Consider the following 25,767-nt stretch of genomic DNA (forward strand, 5'->3'; position numbering starts at 1 on the left):
CACACACACACACACACACACACACACACACACACACACACACACACACACACACACACACACGGCTCCACACACACAGACCAGTTCCTTGGGCTCGGAAGGACTGACTGCTGTTCTGCTGCTATTCTCATATCTCTGACTTCAGCGCTACAGAATTTGGAAACAGCATCAACTTCCGTATGCTAACAAAAACACACTGTGCAGATACCAACAGGCTTGAGAAATGCATACACACACACACACTCACACGCAAAATTTTTGGCATTTCTTTCAACCTTTCATAACTTTCTGAAGAACTGCATCAGTGACATTCCCATCTAGTTTGATCTTACAGTCTGAAGTCATAAGCTGTAAGATGAACTCAGCAATCAAATTCCATCAGTCTAGATTTTAAATATTCTGAATCTTGTGACTTTACCCATTCAGAACACACTTCTATTGGCCTCTTGAGTACATATAAGACAGTTAAAGTTACACAACAGTGCGAATACACACACACACAGACACACACAAACAAAATCATAATTCTACTCCCTCCTTGACACACATACAGTATAACAAGTATGACTGCAAGGCCACCAACTTTTCATTTGCTGGGTCCTCCCAGTGGACCAAGACCTCTAAATAGACTCACTTTTGTTGAACCAAAGCTATTAATGCAACACACACACATATTCAGTGTGTATTCAGCGTGCAGGAGGAGAGCCGCATGAAGGATTTATTACAGTGGCGTATATGAAGCAACATATTATAGGTGAGCGCTTACAAGCTCAGTCATCTTTCAGTCTTTGTAAAGTCGTAATCGCTAAGATTTTCATTTAATCAAACTTCATTCATGAAGTACTGGTGGGGTATTTTATGCCTCTGTTACCAAGTTGTCAGCAGAGAGATGACTGCAAATGAGAGGAAAGAGATGAAGAACGACAAGCAACTAAAGTCCCCAGCCAGACTTAAACCAGGGACGCTGTAGCTCAAAGTCAAGGGCTGAACCCTAAGGCCACCAAGGTGCCCCACCCCATTTCTGACACAATTTATGGGCAACATTTTTAAGCGATAGCAATTCAGTGCATTTACATCCTATAATTGCCCCTGCCTTTCCCTTGTGATATTCAGCTTGTGCAGAGGAAACAATGTAAGCAATTACCCTACTGCTTCAATTCATTTAGGTTTCCTCTATACTGATATCTCTTCTTCAGCTGTAATACACAGATAATACAATGTAATTGTCACAGAGATTAGCGGTAACGGTGTAGACTAAAATTAGTCGACGCAACAAGATATGAACAATTTCAGCACTATTTGTCAGTGGGTGAGTTTTAAATATTGCAGGGAGACCAGCCAGTAAGCTGTCAGATGAGAAGCTGGAGGCGACAGGCTTTTACTGGAGTGAACTAACACAGCTCCCATATTTAATCAAGCTTAACAACTGCTTTTACTGTGATCTACTGTTGTGTGGAAAATGATGCATGTTGAACTTGCAGCAGCTAGACTGTGTAGTTTTTAGAGAATATTACTCAAACAGGAGAAAACTGCACATTTGTTGGGAAAATTTTTAACAGCATGACGCGAAAGTGTTTGTGGGACTGTATCAAAATAAACTACAGTGTGTGTGTTCATGTTAATAAAGGAGGAGGATGTCAGCCATTAAAACAGTGTGCATCACATGGACACAATACTTGTTAGCAGGATCAGTTCATTTTTGGTATAGGTCTATTGATATTTGTTGACCATAAGAAAAATATAGAATATGACCAAATTTATCCTTTAAAATCACACTTGCTGTTACCACCAGCAAACATAATTGTCTCTAAATGACAAAAAAAAGTGAAATGTTCTCTACAAACAACTCTCAAAACACGTAAAGTGGCACTACTAATGTTCATATTATTTAGTCGAGTACAAGAGTGAGATGACAGCTGTAACTTTGACTCAAGATGGAGCAACATTCTGATAAAATATAAAATGTTCTTGATAACAGTAAGTGCATGTAAATACTGTAAATGTTATTTGTTCGGACCTGAAAGTCCAAACCAAGATTCACAGTTTTGTTACACTGTATACATTTGATTCAGTTACTTTTAGTTTCACATTGCAATTACACAGCTCATTTAGTTTTGTTGCCTTGTTTTTCCTTTTTCCAGTTCTGACAGTAGCCTGCCAGAACTTCCTGTACCTGGTCCAAAAGTCCTAATCATCCAAAAAGACGTTTTCACACTAGAAACGAACAGAGCCAAAGGTCACTTTGATCTGGACTGAGGTCACTTTGTTCAGGCAGACCAAGGCTCGGCTGTTTGGTCTAGAGACCAACAGGATTGCATCTGACATTTCTCATGTGTTGAACTCTGAATATGTATAAATGAACTCTGAACTTGGAGGAGGTATAGGGTCCCTTTGTATAAACACAACCGGCACAAACATTCATTCATCCCTCTTCCAGTAAAACTCCTTAATGGGCAAATAGTGGAGGACAGACAGAAATACAGGATGCCTTTTAGATAGCTGTAGTTCTAAGTATTGCAGGAGTGTTTGCTTTTGTATCTCAGTGTGTAATAGTGTGAGAAAATGGAAGCAGTGTATGTTTGTATGAATACCTGTGTAATAGTGGCGTGCCCTTGTACTCCATCCCAGCATGAATGTGAAGGATGTGGGCGACTAATCTACATAGAGCCTTTTTTTTTGACATTTTGCAAATGTGACCTATTTATTCATGTACTTGTTTATTTTGTACCATGATGTCTTGCTTGGTGTGGCTTCCCTTTATCAGAGACAAATTTCTCCTAAGGGAGACAAATAAAGAAACCTTGAACCTTGAACAACAGTTAACTAGATTGGCTGATGTACAAATTTGAACAATAAAGATATGTTGTTGTCTTTTGAAGGGAAAATCTTGTTTTTCTTGTGGTCAGAAATCAGGTTCAACTACATGACAGCACCTCAGGAGCTGGTAGGTTTCAATATCTTGCTCAAGGACACTTCAGCAGAGTGGATGATTGCAAACACAAGGAGTTATTTGGTTGAGGGACAGTCTCTCTGACCACTGTGCCTCCGAGCTTCCATCAAAAGGGAGGAAAAAACACTGTTCCCTCTGATATTAGCACTAGATAGTTATTTACTGGAGCCAGGGAAAATCCCAGAGCCCACAATGGCCCGTCTGAGAGTCTCTACTTAGTTCTGCTATCTGACTTTAACTCTTCATACAAGTCATGTCATTAACTATGTACTCCATTTATTTCTTTGAACTAGAAGTGTATCGTCTCCTCACCATCAACAGTCCAAATTAGACAGTGATCACTGTGAGCTCCTATCTTCTATCTCCATTCTGTTTTCTATTGGGATTGAGACTGACTTGCTTGTTATGTTGACCAGATGAAACAACAATCTGCTGTAAGAGTCAGCTTTATCTTAGATTCATGTGTTTATAACACTTGACTTAACTATTCAGCTGCTGAAAGGACACACATGAGCTTTGCGAGGGTAGAAGAACAGTTACGCTTTGGTGCACAATAGCATAAAACTATATATAGTTCTCTGATGTATTTATTGATATAGTTCAGATTGGCAGTCTTACCTCCTCCATTCTAGTGCTCAACACTGGAGCCCTCCAGGGCTTAAGAAATTAAAAATTCCCATGCCATGTTCTTGTGAACTTCTACAGGGTAACATTTTAAAGTATACTGACCAGAAATATCACAAACCGGCATGGGATGTGCACGGCCCAGGACAGAAATACTCAATAAAACAGAGACGGTGCCTGTGTAAGGCCCAGAGGAAACAAAAATTATACTCACCGCAGCCACAACCTGTTCACCCTGTTCTGTATATTGTGCCATTAGGCAGGATATACAGAAGGTAGAGAAGATACAGAAGTATCCGCTGCCGTACCTGCCAGACTGAAGAGCAGCTTCTCCCCTCAGGCTGTGAGACTGCTCAATTCAACTCCAATCAGTTTAAGAGGAACTAGATATCAGTTTACAACCTGGTTGTAAATGAGAACTAAATCAAGTTGCATCCTTGTATTTATGATTTTATGACTTTTTTATGTCCAGTCAGAAACATGTATTTTCCATGACCACTGGTATTAAAATCTTTTGCAATATGTTTTCTATAAAGTGGTACTACAATGTCGCTGTATATTAACTCCTTGTTTGTCATATTTAAGTTAAACTGAAATATTAACTTAAGTTATAATGTGAATCCAGCCAGTTGGTGACTTAGACTCTAGACACTGTTACTCATGTTGCATTTCTGTCAATAAAATTTGGTCAAAATGAAAGTTGTGTACTGCAGTGAATAAACACAGTGAATGCTTTATGATTTTTTTTTTATGCCGTTTGAGGCTATGAACATGTCCTGATATTCTTTGGTGGTTTGAGCCTGAGCCGGCTCTTGGTTAAAGTATTGATCATAGCTCTGATTAAGCTGTATACAAGAGTTCTTTTCTTTACACTGTCCGTTTGGCCCTAGAAAATATTTTTTGTGACGATAATACTCCATTTAGTTTGGTACAGCTGTTCCCATTCTATGAATTATGGGAATTCAATATTGAATATAAACACAAAACACTGCTTTACAGTCTAGTTTCTATTGTTTATCTTTGTCTAAATAACATTGTCAAAAATCATGAAAAGGAATTGTAACATTGTGGTTGTCAGACATCATGTGATGCTGACAAGCACAGCTTTATGTAAACACAGTATCAGTTTTAATTAGGAGGCCCTCCTACTACTAGACTAAAATAAAGTGTGTTATGACGTCCTGCAACTTATCAGAGCGGTTGAACTTGTGATGCATGACTATTTTCAAACTCTACAGTATATTTGATAAAGAGCAGTGTGACTCAGAAGCTCTCCTCAGTCTGGCTTCGGATGGCTTTCATTATTTCAGCTTCCAAATCTCGATTGCTTAACTCACCCCACCCTGCCCCCCCAGCTTCTAAACAGTTCCTGGTGTGTACATCTGGAGCCCTAGCCCAGTATTAGTTAGCTAATTGATCCTCTGAAGAGCCGCGGCAGCCAGCAGCCAACACAGTCGTGGATGGAAGTACATGTGGCTCTAAGAAAGGACTTTTGTTCTCCGGGCCCCCGTGCTCTCGTTTCTTGTATGGAAAAAATGAGATGGGGGTGGAGGTTTGAAGAGAAGGGGGGCTGACCTTTTCCTAAAAACAGCCTCTCTTTCTCTCTGTCACCCAGTCACACACTCTGAAAATCAACAAATAATTGGTGCGAGTAAAAATGTCATAAAAGGGCTGGACTGGCAGGGTACTCTGCTCTCATAATGCTGTACACAAAGAGAGGGAAAAAACTGTCTCCTCATTATGATGGCTTAGCACACAAAGACTAAAATCAAACTGATTTTGGACTAATCACAGTGTGTGTAGTTTAAAGATGTCCCTAGCTAAGATTTTCCTTTGTCGAATTTAGCTGTCCTATACAAATATTCTAAGATTCGTCTTTTTTGTTTTTCACAGTGCAGTGCGGCACACTAAATTCCTATATGAGCCTACATGAGTATTCTTTACCATTTAGACTTGTGTTTTAATGCCCTTCATCATCATATAGTATCGTTTTTATAGTATTTTTTTTTGTTTAGTTTAGCTAAATTCGAATGGAACTGCTCAGAGGATTCGCTTGCACAGGTGAAGTGAATCTACACACACAAAATCTTTGCATTTGTGTGAGTTTAGCTTCGATGATAAAACACAAATTGGCATCACTGACCAAAGTCAAACTGGCTTAACATCTCTGACTTTTGAGGAAATGGGTTGCTGGCAATTTAAAAATGGAGGAAGCTTTCACAGCTTGTCAGTTGTGTTGCACCATCCACTTCTCTCTTAAAGTATAAACTCACTAAAACAAATGTTTTGCAGACAGTTATGTGCAAGCATGTTCCTCGCTGGCTTGTGTGTTTGCCACAGGGCCATGGAGTCGTCCCCCCGTCACAAAGCATGTGAGACCACATTTCACAAAGACATGTGAATGAACTGGGCCTCACTGTACATACTGTATGTACAGCTGTATTATTTTTTTAAATTCTCACCTCTATATGCGTCCTGAACAACATTACTTCTCATTGTGTTCTAGGGAAATCATCAGATATTCTATCCTTACCTACAGACGTTCTCTGACACAGGAGAACCATCTGTTGGTGTTATAAATATCAACAAAAAATCTCATCTCAAAGTCAACCAGTAACCAAAGAACAGACACAAAGTACATTCACTTCTTTGTAGGCTGGCTCGTTAGCTCCAACAGGTGTGTCTTTATAGTTTGTTGTTTCCCATGGCAACGGCTACAAACTGGATATTGACAAGGCTTGTTACATTCATGTTATTGTTCCCACAAAAAGAAAGTGACTTCACCAGTCTTTTTGCAGCTGAAATGTCTACCAATAATCTGTCAATTACCTTTTACGTTTAACAGTCTATAACTAATTTTCGTGCAGGTTTTTATTATATTAACAACATGGTGTTTCTTCAACAACCAGTTTTCCACTAAGGTTAAAACTTTAAGTTCAGTCAAATCAATTATATTTATATAGTCCCATACAGGGCTTTAAAATCCATACAAAACAGAAAGTGATTCATAAAAATTTCTGTTTCATTGTTTGTTTGGTGCATGATATTGTGGAATAAAAGTCTCATACTGGAAAAAGGAAGACTTAGCCAGTACAAGTCTCTGAATCCCAATATAAATACTTTTATGCTGCAGTGGCTGCAAGACATTAACGTCATGCATGTTTGTTTTCTGTACCTGCAGTCACACAGTAACTCCCATAATATCAAAGGTGGAAGACATGAATGGCTGATATCTGAATTTAAAGCCAAGTGTCGACCCAAAACATAAAAAAAAAATAAAAATCAATGCATCAACACAGAAAACAACAAAAAAAAATGTAACAGACTTACCCCTGTGGCAATGGTCTCTCCCAGGTTGTGGTTTTAGTATTGTGGTCGACATAATACACTCTGCCATGAGGCAACACCCTCTGCTCCCAGCTGCACAGAGAGAAAGAGAAAGAGAGACAACTGACACATTACAAAAATATTTGATGCACCTCTTCAATTTCATAATGAATGTAATTACAACAAACAAATCTCCCCAATACACAACCTGGATTATTAAGGAGAGGAAAGGGAGTGACCCACACTACCTGCTCAGTGTGTAACAGTGCATGACCAACAAAGACAGAGGGGAGCATTGATGCAATGAACCTCTAGGAAACACCAGCCCTATAAATATGTCCTAATCACCGGCAATCATTCATTAAGTTGTTTAGCACCATTAATACTCTTGCAATTATTTACTAAATATATCACATCTATCTTTGGAACTACACAGCCTTGTGTTTAGCTTTGCCAACAATTACTGTTGTGTTTCATGTCAATAAAATTAATGTGACCTGAACTGAGAGAGCAAGAGAGGAGACAATTAAGAAAACATAAAAAAAAATCAGTAGATGATCCTTGTAGCCACTTTCCTCCTATTAACCATTCTACACATTCACAACAGCTGTGCTATCATTAACACATGATTCAATAGTAGTATACTGTACAAAGTTTTTGTCATTGCACACTGAGCTCATTCAGCTGATAACATCATCACTGGTTAAGCGTGCATGTTTTCTTTTTCCTACCAATTGTTTTTATTTCAGTAGAGGTAGAACAAACAATGCTGCAACAGCAAACATAATGTTAATGTGGAACTATGCCGGTATGACCATGAACAGTTAACGCCGCCCCCACCCCTGTGGCGACCAGTACCCCTCCCTCTCCTCCCATGACAGTTCTACATTTCATAATGCATAAATGTATAAATTCACTGTCTCTTAGCAAAATGCACGTTCATACATCATAATGGCTTACATGTTACATATTCAAGTCAGCAGCTGTTAAACATCTGCTGCTGCAGAACAGTCCTTTCTGTAGCCCCATGTATTCTGGATATAGACTGTCCCATGTGTGTAATGTTCAAAAAGGATGTCAGCCATTGTGCACGAGTGAGTGAATGAGGAGGTTTCCATCTTAGAGCTAATATATTTTTTTATCTTTTATGCTGCTGTAAGGCCTGAAAACAAAACATGATATTTGGAGAGAGACAGAGCCAGTGATGACGTATCATTCAATAATCAACAGCCTGAGATAACAAGTTGGTAAGTTACAAGATACCTCTTTCCATAAAGCGGAAACCCCAGGACACTCCCAGTACATATGTTATGAATGAAATGAACCCATGAAACCAAGTGAACATAGATGACAGATTGGAGAGGGTATTACTTTCATGAGGTGACATTTTCTAGGAGTGAAGTATCGTCTATGTATAAATTGAAGTGAATAAATTTGTGATTTGGATTTTTTTTTACAGTCCAAATAGTCCCAGACAGCAAACCAACCCACCAGATCTCTTTTCACACCTGATGAATAGCAAGGGGACAACAACAAGTTCAGTTGCTAATTATAAAACTTAGACACCAAACCACTGAACACCGACATCTAAACTGACATGAAACTCATGGGTGAGTAAAGAATGACCCTGTAGGTCTGGGTTGCAAGTATGAGAAAAATTAAGAGCCAGTTAATTCAAATTGTTGAATGTTCTGTGGCGCTCTTTATTATAGATGTCAGACAAAGTATGGATTCCTCTGTTGCTCCATTGAGGAAATGTAGGGACTCCCTCCAGTAAAGAGAGCAAAATTATGAAAGATAGGACTCTAGGTATGTCACTTAGTATGTTAAGAGTGAGTTGCCTTTTCTACATTTTACCAGGTTGATAAAAGAAAAGACATTACAAGGCCCAGTTTAGATTCTGAACATTAAGAAGATCGATTACAGTATACTAGGTCTTGTAGCTATCATACTTTTAAACAGCATTGTGTCAAACTGTGGGTTTAGTGTGAGATGTTCAGATGCACTTCATCTCTGCATGCACCAACTCTTACCCTGCCGGAAGTGAGTCTGTAGTCGACTCTGTGGTGCTGCTGCTGGTCTGTTCAGTGCCAGAGGTGGCATTAGCGCTGGGCTCCGGCGGCGCAGCCAGGCCCAGTGCGTCCTGACCTGGAGAGGGGCTACCGCTGCTGCTGCTGGCAGCTGGGGACCGGCCTGACGGAGAGGACGGAGGAGGAGTGTGACGGGCCACACCCCAACGATTGTTCTCAAGCCCGTTAGACGTCAACTCAACTTTGTCTGAGAGGAGACAAAGAGGGAAGAATGGACAAGAGAAAGGAAAGATCCATAAAAGAACGGCTGACTGTTTTGGTGACTCAAAAAACACAAACAGGATACATGAATCAGCAGACTTTTGTTTGATGGTGATGTGGCTCTTGGATTTTCATCATTTCACAATTTTGATGTTTTACCCATAATAGCCAATTACATTCATGTGCTGAGAAGGTCTGAAATCTGAGATGTTTAAGCTGGCTGCTAAACACTGTTCAGTTCTCCTGAATTGTAAAAATAAACCCACAGGACAAACAGTGAACCAACAAACTGTTTTAGTGTCCTCAGCTTTGCAAGCTGAACAGCTGGTCAGTGCTGGAAGAGCTCTACACTCTACTGACAAACCTCTGCTTAGATTAAAGTAACTATGCTAAAAAAAATGTTGTATGAAGTGACATACTGATATTCATTAATGTAAGAACACAGATATTAGAATTACACTCTGCCACAACAGTTAAAACACAGTTGCATTGTATGAATTCACTCTGTATGAATTTAGGTTTTATATTTGGGGTAATAATTGGGTTTGATAGAATCACCTCCTCCCAGTTGTATGCCTCCATCAACCAGTCAAGCTGCAGTTTATACCAGACTTATAATATATGTAGTTATGACTTTAACTGTCCATTTAATATCATAATCGGCTCAGTCCAACTCTAGTCATGCGCACATAAATGTATATGTCCTGTGTGCAACACAGGTATGCGCTCAGCAGACTCGTATACCTGCGCTGCTTCCAGGGCTGCCGTGACTCTTGGAGGACCGACGGCGACCAGATGAGCCCGACCCTGAGCCCGACCCGGGGATCTGCTCCTCGTTCAGCTCACCATTAGTCAGAGAGCCCCCTCTGGAGCACCCTGGGGAGCTGCCCTGCGAACCCCCCACTGAATGCCTGTTACTCCTGAGAAACAGAAAGACACACAGAGAGAGAATAGGATGTGGAACAGATGAGGGGAGAAAGTGAAAGAAAAGGAGATGAGGGGAAAAGGCGGGAGGAGAGCACAGAAAGGAGGGAGGGAGGTGTGATGAAATGCAGGAGAGAGATGACAAAGAAACATTAGCATTTGTACTTACTGTATGTAGAGAAGTGTGTATGACTGTTGTGTCTAACTTGTTCTTTGACAGCCTTTTGTGTCCGCTTCCTGTGGCTCACTCCACAGCTTTGTTTTGCCAACTTATAATTAGATCTATTGTTCTTCCTGACTCGGGGGAATAGATCTGGCACATGTACAAGCGTGTACACGAGCAAAACCAGCACACAAAAAGCACGCACAGAGGTGTTGTGTCGGCTACTTTTCCTCTCTGAACACCCTCATATTTTCCTAACACTAAATATAACTTTGCTTTTCGACAAGAACTTTCACACAAAGAAAAACACGTTGGCTTTCCCTCCCCAGGACCAAGGAATGCTGAGGCTGAGTTTGGATAGCCATCAACAGAAAACCGGATTCAGGACTGCGCTCGCCACAATAAGAAGAAGCAGCAGAGGGAGGAAGTGATGATTTGACATTAACACTGGGCGTGCATGTATGTGCTATATACCCTTGTGAATGCGTTTGTGTGTGGGCACCAAGTTCCTCGTCATGGGAGACAGAAATCACATCTCCTCTTCTTTTTCTCAGCAGCGTCTGTTCTTACACAACTGGATGGAGATGTTGACTGCTTCTCCATGACAGCGGCGGTTTGGGCTCTTGGCTGAACTGTGTTTAATGCCCCCCTGCAATGTTTGGAGGGAAATACCATCTGACCCCATGCACCCCCGCCACAAAGCTTTGAAATAAATGCAGTCTGCTCCACTATTTATTATCCCACTACCATTCTAGCCGGTAAGAGCAGCATCAGAAACCACATTTCAGGGGGGGGGGGGATAACATGCTGGCACTCTGCATAAGTGCTTCAGTTGACCATACTGGCACAGGCTGCTTTAATTCAATCCTTTTTTCTTTCTTCCATTTATTTTGATTACAATTATCCCTTGGGTTTATGATTTTCATATAAGCGCTCTGCAAACAGCATTTTAGAAAAAGGTTATGCAAGTTTATTATTGAACTATTATTCTTATTATTATACCACAACTTCTGCAGAGATCTGAAACCAGCAGTGTAGTGAACTGTGCTGGATGTAGATGCCGAAAAAGCTAGTTTCTTTTGTGTTTGTGTTTGTCAGTGGTTGAAGATAAAACTTACTTTGAGGTCCAAGTTCCATGCCACCTCCTACCGCCTCTTATTTATCTTATGTTATTATGTTATGGTCAAAAAACCTTATGCGCCTAAATGCTACTGACTTAGCTGCTGCAGACAAAAACACTTGAATCTTGCCCAAATGAAATTCTGTTTAAGTGACAAACAGAAACCGAGCAAACCATGATCAACTCTGCCTGACCTCTACAGGCTGAGAGCAAATATTATATATATATTATGATATATAATACTCTACTATAAGAATGGATGTGGAATTGTAATATTGAATTATCTGTGCAGCAATCCTAAAAAATGTATTAACAATTTGAGTGGGCAGATTTAAAAAGGCACAATGTGTCTGTTGAAAGGCGAATGAATGTTGATGCTGTTGCACAAATCTAATGAGAAATTTTGTGCCTTCATGTTAGAAGCCACACCAACATCCTTTTTAACCCATTGGCATGAAAATGTTATTAATTCATCCTCTCCTCCCCATAAATGACCTTTTCACACAGCTTGTATGGATCCACTTTTGAGATGCTCTTCCAAATCCAATCTCTGTTTTATCCTTGCAGCATCAAGAAGACCTTATCTGAATTTCAAACGGTTCTTAGAGACCCTGTGTGTGTGTGTGTGTGTGTCCTGACCTGCTATTAGACCCAGCGGTACTGGGAGTCTCCTCACTCTGCGTCCTCCTCAGGTTGGGTCTGTCTGATTGCAGTATCTCTGCAGAGACACACAACATCATCACTGTACAGATACATTTAACCAGTTCATAACTAGCTGTTAATCACAACACATACAGTATGTCAGTCGTGGGGAGACAAAGAAAGCGAAAGACACACTGAGAAAAAGGAAGAAAGTGTCCAAGTCTTCAAGCGTCCCACACACATCAGTACGAATAGTTTGCATTCAAAACAACTTGCACTTTGGTACATTTTTCCTGCATGAGGGGCAGAATGCATCTGAATGTGAACATGCAGAAATGTTCCTTGACTACACACACACAAAAAAAAAAAGAGTGAAAAAAGTGTCAGCCGTCAGAGCTGGATCAACAGCAGTAAATAACAGCAGACACTGAAGCATACAATATGTATGCTTTGTAAGAGGAGATGTTATTTTTAACTTTTCTGATGGAAACGAGGGAGACAGAGACTGTTTGACACATCATTAGCAAAACAATGGAAATTCAAGAATTCAAATACTTGCTTGTTATGCAGACAAAAGAAACTGGTTTTACTTAAAAAAAAAAACAATAACAGTCTACTTAGCTTAGGAAGGAGGTTTGGAAAGAAATGAATTTATTATTTGCTATCTGCCCCATCACCTTCACGTGTACGTTTAACACCCTTCAATGGCACCAGCCCAGCGAATGTTTTGCAGTGAACTGCCATAACTCTCAATGGGTCTCATTTACCACGTTAAGATAACTATGTAAATGATCCATCTGTACATGTGCATGAGACTTGTAAATTAGCATAATTAATGCCCCAGTAATACCATATAAGGCTACGCTTCCTGCCCCATATGTCAGGAAGCGTTTGTTCATGAAAATGGCATCAACAACTAAAAAACGAACTTTGGTTTGACAAATTAGAATAAGATGATTTTAACCACCTGTTTAAGGGGAAACAAAGGGGAAAAACTGTATCTTTCATTGGTCCTTTGGTGGCTTAAGGCGCCGATCATGAACCATAATGTGCCTGGTTAAAGTCATTCACCACCTCTCTCGCTTGTCTCATTTCCTGTCATCTCTCTTCTGTCAACTTGGTAACAAAGACACACTGCTGTAGTCTTTTATCACGTGGTCTTATATCAGGCCGATGATGACTGACTATGTTCCCACTGAAGCACTTTTTCCCCCATGTACTTTTATTGTATTCATACCAGGGTTTTTACTGTACGTTTTATTATTCTGTTTTTAGATATGTTTCTTGTTCTCTGCAGCTATTTTAACTTTGTCTTTTATGTGGGTGGAATATTCTTTCCTAAATTGTGGGACAAAAAAGTGAATCTTAAATCTTAATATGCCATTGAGTTTTATAGTATGACAAAGAATGACTATCAATTTAGTAAACTCGTGAAAAACGCCTGAGAAAACAAAAAACACCTTGAAGTCTAAATTTGGCACAAAAACACTTTTCAGTAATGCTGTCTCGGCTAAAAAAAATCCAACAGTAAAGCTCACTTCAGGGGCAACAGCGTTAGTCCGAGTCTCTAACTAGAGGTTCTATCATCACATTACTGTCACACTTTGAACATTACGGAGGTTACCGATCTTCTCCAGTACTGTGTAGAAAATGAGAAGTTCTCATAGTGAGGCTTAGGCCTGTTTGTGTTTATATGTATAAAAAAACTGAATGAAATCCATATAGACTTGAAACATGTGGCAATGGAAGTACAGTTGGTGGTTTAATAGAGACCATTCATCCTTGTATGTACTGTGTAGTCTGTGCTGGTGTGTGTGTGTGTAGTGGTATGCGGTCTTGGTGGTGTGAGGGAATGTGTGACTATATGTTCAGTCCCAACTGTGACTGAAAACCACAGGTCTATAACATGCTTTTCATTACCACTCACTTTCTCCTTTACACATACAAACACAGCACCTTTCTATGTGTAAAACACGCATGCTGGAGGAACAGTATCCATATTTACACACACATATATCCTGCTATCTAGAGTAACGCAAACAGGTAATCTCTCACTGACTCACTCACTCAGCCTCTCTCTCGAAAACACACACACACACAGAGTACTGTTTTGTGGCTATGAAAGGGCTTCTTGTGAGCAGACCCGATGGACATACAGAAAAATAAACAGTGGTCTTGAGGAGAAACCATTGTGTCATAGCCTGCTCACTGAGTTCATCACCCCCTCCCTCTAAACGGTCTAATTACTGGGCTGGTGTGTGTGCCTGTGTGTGTGTACATGGATGAGCGTGTACGAAGGTGCGCAAAGTAGAGTTTCCAGTCACTGATCCTCTAAAGACACAAAAACATCTCAACAACTAAGCTAAGCTTAAAAACAACACTGAGCGCATTTCAGTTCAGAAAAAGAAATGTTAGACCACTTATGTAACCCTAGTTTGGTTTGTGTCATGAATGAGACATGTAAATGATTTCTGTGAAAAGGAACTAGGGCTGGGCAATATATCAATATATACTGTTATATTTTGATAAGTGTCTTTTAACAGCTGCATTACATTAGTGCATTGTTTGCACCATCTGAGCATTTACAGTATGTTACTAGAAAATGTGCATATCGAGATATATATCATATACTGTGGAATAGCCCTAAAATATATAATTATTATTTATAAGCCATATGATCCAGCCCTCAAGGGGGCACATTACATGTTTTCATTACTGTCATTTAGGACTGAAAGGAGTGATTGTTAATCACCATCAGTCACCCTGCTCATTATTGAGTCGAGGATTCAGTTATTTTTTCAGTTATACAAAGTACTTGTTGTGTCTGACCAACAGTTCACTCCAAGTCCCAAATATATTAAACTTACAATTATATAAAACAGAGAAAATCTGCAAATATGTGCTTCATTGCTGTCATGGATTTTGTATGATTTTTGCAACACTGCAATGAAACACATCATAAAGTATATAATTTGCTGAGTTAGGAAAAATCTGATCAGTTTATCCATAAACAATTTCGGCACATTTACCATATAAGAATTTCTACATATTATCGTAGTACAAAATTACTTATACCATGATAGAGGACTCAACAGTATGTCTGTCTTATGCACTTAACAAATTACAATTCTTTGGCACATACAGCATGTTCATATACAGAGTCAAGCATGATGTTTACAGGATGATTACTGTTAGTCATTGCTGGGTCTGGGTGGATAGTCTGAGTGTGTTTGTGCTGCGGTGCACATGTGGCTTCTGCTTTTGTGGGATGGGAAGTTGTGTATGCACGGAGTGTGTATGTAAGCATCTAACCTTTATTAAGTGTGCCAAAAGTTGAAATCTTTCAGCCCTGGTTTCTGTTTCTCCCCATCTCTCAATACAAGAGTTTGTTTATGAAGCCCGCTGTGTGTGTGTCTCTGTGTGTGTGTGTGTGTGTGTGCGTGCATGTGTCAGAAAAGCTGCCAGGGGAAATGAGTAAAACCTCCAAACTAACAGAGGTGCGTTCAGAGCGAGAACACAGAGCGCCTTAACACCACCTGAAGGCAGCACACTTCCATCTTTATACACTTTATACATTTGGGCAGCCCACATATGCCTGCATATACACACACAGAGCAGAATGTAAAACATATGTACATGCACACCCACGATACACACACCAACTAAAAAACACATGCTGGCATCTATACTCATGAGACCATAAAACACACACATACAAGGACAAGTGCTTCAATTTGAAACCCTAGTTTTAGAGGGCACACTTCAGCCCTCTGTTAACTAACCTCTCCTCCCCCAAAAAACACACACATTCATACACACACACACACACAAATATGACCTCTGTCATCCCTGCCCCTGCAAGCCAGGAGAGGAAACCCCCCCCACAACCGTGCACACTGCTTCGGGATCACAGGAGGCGATTGTACTGCTGAGCTGCAAGCAATGAGGCTCAATTACGCAATTCTCAGAAACAAATTAGACAAAAGCACTCCTGATGTCTGTGATAATGTGTGTGTGTGTGTGTGTGTGTGTGTGTGTGTGTGTGTGTGTGTGTGTGTATGCAGAGTTTAAAGAGAACTCCAAACAACAGGCCATATAAAGAAAAACCTGGGGGGTGGGCACTCTATTCATTTAATATTAACCTTTGACTTCACACATGGTGAAATGACAGACCTAATTGTGAAGACCTCCTATTTCATACATTCATTCCTTCTGTTCTGACATACATTTAGAGAAATATGATTTTTGCTTTCCCAGTGAGAGTTATATAAGGTTAATATTTGGAGGTGTAGCAAGTTAGCTTAGCACAGAGCCTGGAAACAAAGGCAAAGAGCTAGCCTGGCTCTGTCCAAAGGTTAAAAAAATGGTCCTACTTGTTTACTTATTAACAGGTTATATTTTGTGAGTTTAACTGGTAGGAAAGTCATTGCTCCTGAGCAAGAAATAGGTCAGCATATAAACCCATGTTAACAATACAACATTTTGTTTTTAAACTTCAGTTTTTGCAAGGCTAAGTAGGGCTGCAACTAATGATTATTTTCATCATAAATCAATCAGACAATTATTTTCATGATTAATCATAAAAAAATGTGAAAATTGCTCATCACAACTGCTCAGAGCCCAAAGTGACACCTTAAAATTGCTTCTCTTGTCCAGCCAACATTTCAAAACCAAAAAGACTCTTCATTTACATAATCATGATTATCATAAATCATTATAAATCAAAAAAGAGCTGCAGCAAGTCTTTGCATTTAAGAAACTGGAATCAGCAAATGTTTCACATTTTTGTTTTAAAATTACTTAAATTATTAATTTTTAGCTCTAGCAGCTCTAATGTTAAGCTAACTGGCTGCTGGCTGTATTATATGAGACTGAATATTGGTCTTCTCATCAAATTCTTGACAAGTAAGCAAAGAAGCACATTTCCAGAAATGTTCCCAGTCTGTTTGGCTTGTGGCCCTTTTAAAAAGTGTTCACTTATGAATCCTCATCGATGGCATTACAAGTCTACAAACTGAAATCCAGAAATGGCTAAACTACCCAATATTTCATCTAAAAAAGCAAAGATTAGAGATAAGCATCAACCCAAAAGCTTGCAGTACACAAATTTTAATGGTAAATATTCTTGGTAATGAAATTATGTGATAGTTGTGCTAAAGTGCCTGCATGCAGCATGGGAAAAATGTCAGCCACAAGAAATCCTGCGCACTTGGTGACTGTGCGCTCAGAAGTTAAAAACACTGGTATTTTACCAATCAAACTGCATCTTATCCAAGCTCTAAACCAGCCTCCTCCATAAGCGAGGACTAGTAAAACGTATCCCTTTACAGGAATGTTCTCATGTTGCTGTCCTTGTGAAGAAGTGGTACAACAGCATACACACAAACACAAGCACCCGTAACACACCTCCTTTAAACCTCTCTTCACATCTAAACGGTCACAAAGACACACATTTATACAGCCCATGCTGTGGCAGGCCTTGGCCTTTACTGCTGGCCCTGTGTTCATTCAGCAGAATACACTGTGGGCTCTGTGTGGCGCTCTATGAAAAGCCTTGTGTGTGTGTGTGTGTGTGTGTGTGTGTGTGTGTGTGTGTGTGTGTGTGTGTGTGTGAGAGTGTGTGTGTGCGTGTTACATAGAGAGGAGATGGATGCATGGACGTGACTATGGTTTTAAGAGCAGTTTAATAACTGTGTGTTTGTTATAAAGTCACCTAGTATTTGCTTTCAAACCATAAAGGAAAGTAAAATGTTAGCGTAGAGCCTGGAAGCGGGAAATACTGTTGACTGAGAGTCAATAAGTCTGTGGAGGGCTTGAAATCCTTCCTCTAAGGGTTATGAAATGGTTTTATACTGGTTTGAGTAAAAGTAACATCTGCACATGGAGATCAAGTATTCTGTCATGTCAGTGTTAAACTTCCATTAATACAAACTGGTGAAGGCTGATGTGGTAGCAGTAGCGCAGCTATACATTGTCAATATTTTCCTCTGTTATTAAGTTACTTTAGTTTTAACAATATTCTTGACATGTTTTTCTTGGCAGGCGAGAAAATCTGACACTTTAAACATCATTCAAACACTCCACTGAAATTCTGGCTTTGCTGAAATAAATAAAGACACATATAGGTTAACCCTAACCTTTAAGTAAACTGTCAGTTTCTACACAATGCAGCAGAGAAGCTGAAGCTCTAAACCAAACAACTGAAGGCAAACAGGTTGAATTTAACTGAAACTGTTATCATCCATTTTCCTATTTTACACTTAAAGCAAATCAGTTTGCCATTTTAAATGATAAAGATAACATAAAAGGGATCAATTAAAACAGTCCAGAAAAAGGCAGATAAAACATTATAGTCCAATAAAGAAACCCTGGAGTGAAAGTAGGGCATTTTTAAATGTAACTATTTTGCTGACCCAACATTTTAAAGAAACTGTGTTGCATTTGGGTTAAAATAGCAGAAGGAAGTCAGACTTTAATTTAAGTCTGCTCCGTGAGACATTAAACTTTTCCTGACCAAAAAAAAAAACCCTGAGGCATGGGGGTGTCAGGCACACGTCAGATATATACTACAGTTGGAGAACATGCAGAGCTGTTTCCAGGATCGAGTTGACATGGGGCCAGTAAAGGGAAAAGTGTTGAGATCGACCTAGCTGATCTCTTACAGACTTTATCGGGCTTTACAGCTGATGCCACAACATGAGGAGGTAGAGTGGTTCTGCCCTGACAATAAATAAATGACTTTTGCTGAAGTAAGTAAATAACAGAGAAGACTGTTTTCTGGAAAGAATCGGGTTATGTTCTTCATGTGTAAAAGGTTAAAAGCATTAACACAGTCCTGGTTCAGAAGGCACTTTGAATTACATCCTGACTTCTGAGGCTGATACCAGGGTCATCCACACCAGGAATCATAATCAAAAAAATAACTGTAACAATAATGATGTGAGCATCTACACTGATGAATGATAACATACTGTTAACAGTGATGCTAAGCACACACTGCATGTCCCAACTGTGCAGGCACTCGGCAGCAGAGGACAATGGATATGATGATGTGTTAATGCTATACATTCACAGAGAAATGGAAGGAAAAGCAGAAGGATATGGAATACAAATTTTATACATTCAAACATATTCCATCATACGAGTCAAAACCATCTTGATGGTATCCTGGCGATTGTCAAAGAGGACATCAGGAAGGACCAAACAAGCTTCAGAGACCCCATCAGCGCTAAAGACTGTTTAGCAGGAGTTTAGCAGTAAGTTGAAAACCACCAGTGCTTAATTTGTAAATCAGGAAGTCCCACAGCACCAAGAGGGTGTTGTTCTGGCAGGCCAGGGGGAAGACAAAAAAAATCACAGAACAGATTAAAAATCCACAATGCCTGAAGCACACTGGACAACATCTCGTACAGGTGCTGGCTATTGAAGCAGCAAATCTGGCATCACTAACCAGGGATAATTTATTTACATTTATTTATCAGAGCATCCACAGTAATCATTCAAAATCAGCTGCAGGAGGTGCATAAAATCAGCTGCTTATAGTTTGCAGCTCTGTTTCTCATTGTCTGTCCTTTCACTCTGCTTGTTTCTGCTCTGACTGTGGATTGCACACAATGAGGCAGAGATGGAACTAGAACCGATGGTTCCATTTACAATCACTGATGCATAAAAGCAAATTTCTGCCACTTTTTTACAAGTGAGAAAATACAGGCAGTTCACAGTTCGCATATTTTTTTTTTTTTTCAGATCAGCGTGACTGATACAGAATAATAAAGTCAGTCTAACATTTGATCTTGTGCTCAGTTATAGTTGACTAATGTCTGTCAGCTTGCACAGTGCAGTGTTTAGTGGAACAGTGATTAAATGACCTGAAATGAGCCTCAATATAAGAGTGCACCTATATGTATCTGTGCATCATAGGTGAAAACGTAACGGTACATTGATCTGGATTGATATACTGACTCAGTGTTCAACAATTCAATACTATTAAAGCAAAGAGAAAATATTTATCTATATAGTCATTTTTAAGCTTTGCTTTTATTTTGAAATTACTGTGGAATGTCTGTGTTAAATGGACATATGATATTGTCTGATGTTGATCGCAGGCCCCTGAATTGAATCAAAGTGAAATCATATCAGGGCCGACTTCGTGACATCAGCAAATATTTTATCGTTGTCCAAAAAAATCAATATAATATCATATCTTGATTAAAATGCTTATTTCACCATTTACAGCACAAATGCCTCCTTCCCTCACTGTGAGGCTTACAGTGATCAAGTATTACACAAAGTTCTGTATCTATAATGTTGTACTAGAATCAAGCATATGAACTTCACCTATATGCCAAATCCTAACTATTTTTTTAAACTTCAAAATAACATAAAACAATCTAAAATTCAACTTTAAGTGATCAAATAATTATTTAAAAAAAAATGTTATAAAACTGCACATTCGTATAATTCTGTCACCATATAAACAGGACCCGAACCTTCATTTCACCATAACAAAGACCAAAATGTCTTTGGGCACAAGCACTATGAATTCAAAGCCATGTGGGTAAGAGAAGTGACTTTGGAAAGTTGCCACTTACACAATATTAAACCTCTGGCTTTTTCCAAGCGAGGACACACTCATTACCAGGGTGGAGAGACACACAAGCATCCTACTGTATAAACAAATGCATGTGCACGTGTGTGTGTTTATGTGCATGTGTTTTATGGTTGTTGGCAATATGAAAGAACATTTAAGAGAGACAGGAAGGGAAAGAGTGAGAGGAGGAGAAATGGCTTAATATTGTGGTGTATTCTGTACTAATAAGCCGTCTGGATTTCTGTGGGAAAAAAGTGTGTGCATGTTCACTTTAATACTTTTTTGTCGATGAGTAAAAACTTTGTTTCCAAAACACCAACTTTTCAGAACGCCATTGAAACTGCTGGAATTTTTTACATATATTTTGTGGATTAAATTTACTTTGATGCAAATTTTCTAAACCTTAATAGAATATATTCACCACCTTCTTGTGTTGGCATGTTTATGCTTGCAGTATTTTTGTGATGTCTTATTTTCTGTGCTGTATCTCTTTCTAAATTCTCCATAGGGATTATTTTACTGTTAACTTTTATTACTTATTTAAGGGAGTTCTTTCTTTTCCATAAAACATGAAAAACACCAGTATAGAGTTATGAGTTTTTTTTACATGATAAATATGTATGTGCACATGATCTCAGCGTGAGTGCTTCTCTAGGTGTTTCTCTGTGCATTTCTGTGTTATTACCTCCACTTCTTTGTGCGTGTGTGAGTGTGTGTGTGTTTGTGTGTGTGTGTGTGTGGTAAAGGCGGGACTCACTGTCTGCTGCCGTGCTGCCATTGGGCAGCGAGCCCAGATCAACAACCATGCCGTCCAGACAGACGTTGAGCTCGCCTCCCGCTACAACCGAGCCTTTGTTCTCCGTCTGCAGCACCAGACTCAGCTGGACGTTCTCCACTAGAGGTGGAATGATAGAGAGAGGATGAGTGGTTGAGAAGGTATAGGACAGATGTGGTGAGGGTTGGAGGGAAGGGAGAAGGTGTGGAGAGATGGAAGGGGGAAAATCGGACATCCTCTGTTATTGATCTAAAATGTGAATCTAAAGTGTGTTCACCGGACCAGAAGAGGTTTTAGACGAGCAAAAACAAGTCAACAGAACAGAAGAAGATTTTATCTCTATGAATGATGCTGTCACGCTTTACTTCATAGAAGTTTCAGAAGCAGACTCGTGACTTCTGTGTCAAGCAGTGAAAACTGTCCCACTAACTACTCACTATATTATTTCACAGCATTAAGTACAGAAAACCATCAGGTGCTAAAAGATGGTGCTGACTGCTTGGTCAGATTTCAGTTATTATATGAGCGGACATTGCCAGAGTGAAATATTGTAACTGCATTTTATTCAGATAAAAATATATCAGTAGTGAAACGCACATGTTGCACTGCAGTGGTTTCCAGGGCCACTGAAGGGGGGGGGGTGGCACAGTTTACCAGGGGACAAATATGGAGTGAAACAAAGTTAAATGAATATGATTTATATAGGGGAAATAAACAAACAAGTCCATTTTTATCAGTTGCTTCCCCTGTCATGGTTAATGATTGCTGTCAAAAAAGTTTTGGAACCACTGCTCTATCAGAAATCAGAAATTTCAATTTTTTTAAATATTGAGTAAAGCACATCTTTTAAGGTGGACATCTTATGATGGGAAATCCAACCTTGGCAGGTTTAATAAATAATTATATTGCTCAGACTCCTCAAAACAAATTATGAGACAGCTTGCAGCAAGTCACTTAGAATAACTTAGCAATAACTTAGGAAAGCAGGATTTGTTTTGATATCAAGAGGTTAGTCACCATTTTGAAAGTTTCAATAGAATTCCAGAGGAAACCTGAACTTGTCAGATAAATATAGTGAAGCTCAGGGTAATAGAGGAATTTCTCCTGAAGATTTTTTATCAGGTGTTTCATTACTCCAAAAACATCTACAGAGCAGTAGACCAGAAGAAACCTTGGTTATAAGCAGTACCACAGAGTTAATATTGAATATACTGTGTAGACTGGATAGTTCTAGGCAACGATTTAACTGTTGATAATAAAATGATTAAGGTAAAAGTCCACTCCCAAATATTTTATACAAGTCTGTAAAAAATACAGTTTCGTTTCACTTTAAAACTAAACCCATATCCTAATTCAAAGGCTGAACTGCCTGAAGACTGAAACAGAAAGGATCTAATCAGTCTCACTAGACTTAAAGGCCTCTCTGACTTTTGTGTGAAATGCGGCCTTCTTTAATCTCAATTCAGAAGACATCCAATATATCCTTTCCTGTCATTATCCCATTATGGTCATAAAGCTCATAAAGTCACATGATCCCATCCTATTTATAAGCTACTTGCCTTCAAGTGGTCATCATTTACTGGTAAATAAATTATTTGAAGCGGACCAATGAAACAGCTACTAGTCTAAATATAGGAAACCAGGTATAAACTTTACTGCTGTTGTAAGTGTATACTGACTGTTAACGTGGCACATCGTGTGCCAGTTGTCCATAATGTCTTAAAGGGAAAACTTCTCAACTTCTACTGTAAACTCAAGTATTTGTCAGCATTTTATGGTCAACTTCTTGGTGATACACACAGAAATATTTGACTTTCTGAGTTTACAAGAAACACTTGAACATATCTTTAGTTTTTTGTCTCTGTGAGGCTACACTGTCTTATTTAGAGAGGAGCAGGTTCAGAGTGACCTTCAAAGCTTCAGAAGAAAACACATTCATAAGCCACACAAGAGATACCTGACATCCTCTCTAGTTTTATCTTTCCTTTTGCCCTCTTATTTTCTTTGTTTCATTTTCTTTTTTGTTCACTTCTGTATCAATATTTAATATTTCCTTTACACATGCTATAAATTCACACTTGCATGTGTTCACATTTGTTAATATACAACACGTAAGTTTGATTTTACCTTTTTAAACACTTTGAGAAATGAGAAATATATCATGATATTTTTTTACAATGATTTCTTTGTGCGTGTCCTTACTCTTGCCATCGTGTGTGCGCAGTGTGTCCAGCAGGTCTATGGTGGCGCTGCCCAGTAACTCCTTCCTCAAGGTGTGGCAGCTCCACAGCTTCAGATCAAGATGACTCTGAGGCGTCACATTACTGTGAAACGCAACACAACAGACACACACACACTATAAACTGGGGCCTGTTCTCATACTAACACACATCATGAAAAATTCTGCATATCAGTACATTAATCTAATGAGGTCCGCATGAATACTAGCATGAAAAGCATACTAACTATAAATTAATGCAACAATTTTCCTGTGCTACATTTCATTTTTGAGTCCTGTGTTGTGCCCACTGCTACTACAACAATGTCTGTGTGTGCATGTTGTTTTACCTGAGGAAATACTTAAATAACTTTAACTTTAATTAATCTAGAATTTTTACAGAACCTGCTCGACTTAAATTAAATGTCAGTCAAGGTACAGAACAGAGTGGAATATTCTAGTATTAGAAAATCTTTCCTTTATTTTCTATCAGCACACACAGTAAAGCAGGATGCATTCAAGGGATTTTTAAGTTCTACACAACTGTTTGAAAAAATAAAATCACATGATTGTATGAAAGTGTGTGTGTGTGTGTGTGTGTGTGTGTGTAATGGTGTTCTCACAGGGTGAGGTCCTCATTCCACTGTAGCTCGAGATGTCCACTGCGTTTGCCTGTTTTTTTTGTTTCACTGGTCAGGCCGTCAGCAGTCACCTCGACGAAGGAGCTGAGCCGAGAATGACGGTTTGGCAGCTTTGGAGACTGAGGCTTTGCTGAAACCACTGAACACACACACACACACACACATACACAGATTAAGGAAAACAGTTAGAAAGGAAAGGACATTGAATGACAAAAGCACAGAGCTAGAGTTCACAACAGTGTCACATGGAAGAGAGTAGAATTGAAGTGAATAGACTAGGACAGGGGTTCCCCTACAATAGATGCACATGAGACCATGGACCTCCAATTTGAGAAGATTTTGTCTGAAGGAATCGACTCTTAGTATTGTTTTTATTTTTAGTTTTGGAAATAATAGTGTGAGTCAGTGATCAAACTAGGCTCACTATAAATTACAACCACTCAAAACGACCAATCCTATTCCTTCCCTTGTTGTTCCAACTTAAAAAAAAATGTGATAAAAGCTACAATATTCTGTTGATCCTCTTGCTGGAGACCCCCTTCAACCTACTCAAGGAACCCTGTTGGTCCTCGGACCCCAGGTTAAAACCACCGGACTAGGATACACACTGGGTGACTGTGGCCACAGTCCAACCACAATAAGAAAACGTTTTCTATTTCATGTGTGTTTAAGGTCAAAGGTTTAGCTTTCATATCAACAACACCTCATCCACAATTTCTTTTAAATAATATGCTGTCCACCTCTGTGCCAACCAGTCAGATGGAGCCTCTAAAATTAGGTCATCTGCCCACAGAAGGCCTGTAATTTGCGTATCTTATAGAGGAAACACAAGCCAGCTCATCCCAGACACAGCAGCCAAAATATTTTACTCCAGTACTTAGATTATTTAATTGGCTCACAGTGAAAAACAAATTAAATCACTTCTGACCTGCTTATTGACTATAGTCCAGTCAGACCTCTCAGGTTATTAGGTGGCAGTGATCTAACCGTACCTAGAACAAAATTCTGGTGAAAATGCTTTTTCTGACTGTACGGAACAAACTGCTAAACTAAGATCTATCAAAACTGTATCCTCTTTCAAAAGTGAAGCAAAAACATTTATGTTTTCAGTCCTCTGACCTGTATTTGTGTGTCTGACTGTGTATGTGGTGTTTATGGGTTCCTTATTGTCTTTGGGTGGATGGGTGTACATATATGGATACAATTTTAAAATAAGTAAACTTAATTACTTAATTAATTAATGTTATATTTGGCATGTACACAAAAGTACTTAGTGTAGTGATTATATACAAACATGCATATCCATGTATACCTTAACATAATTTGGTATACACGTAGATACAAGCGTATAAATGCATCTGCACATACAGACAATAAAATATACATTGCATGTACGTATACCTACATGTGTGCATACATTAAGTTTACTTCTAAAGAAATTAGCTGTATAAACAAATTGATCTCGTCTGTCTAAATGTTCCAGTTTTGCTATTTCATTGATA

At 39.1% G+C, this 25,767-nt stretch overlaps 1 protein-coding gene across 3 annotated transcripts in view; it reads right to left on the reverse strand.

Moving 5' to 3' along the window:
* The window catches only part of wwp2 (WW domain containing E3 ubiquitin protein ligase 2), a 56,301-nt gene that overhangs the window by 24,367 nt on the left and 6,167 nt on the right, over window positions 1-25,767 (reverse strand). For all 3 annotated transcript variants that reach the window (XM_084735132.1, XM_084735130.1, XM_084735131.1), the window contains exons 3-9: window positions 24,248-24,404; window positions 23,609-23,730; window positions 21,389-21,526; window positions 12,039-12,117; window positions 9,937-10,112; window positions 8,935-9,178; window positions 6,905-6,994 (exon numbers count right to left, since the gene is read on the reverse strand). In XM_084735132.1, the coding sequence (XP_084591258.1) occupies window positions 6,905-6,994; window positions 8,935-9,178; window positions 9,937-10,112; window positions 12,039-12,117; window positions 21,389-21,526; window positions 23,609-23,730; window positions 24,248-24,404 (1,006 nt within the window). The remainder of the gene's footprint in view (window positions 1-6,904; window positions 6,995-8,934; window positions 9,179-9,936; window positions 10,113-12,038; window positions 12,118-21,388; window positions 21,527-23,608; window positions 23,731-24,247; window positions 24,405-25,767) is intronic.

The sequence above is a fragment of the Lutjanus erythropterus genome, chromosome 13 (genome assembly GCF_056507025.1).
Source record: "Lutjanus erythropterus isolate fLutEry1 chromosome 13, fLutEry1.hap2, whole genome shotgun sequence".
Taxonomy (NCBI): Eukaryota; Metazoa; Chordata; class Actinopteri; order Lutjaniformes; family Lutjanidae; genus Lutjanus; species Lutjanus erythropterus.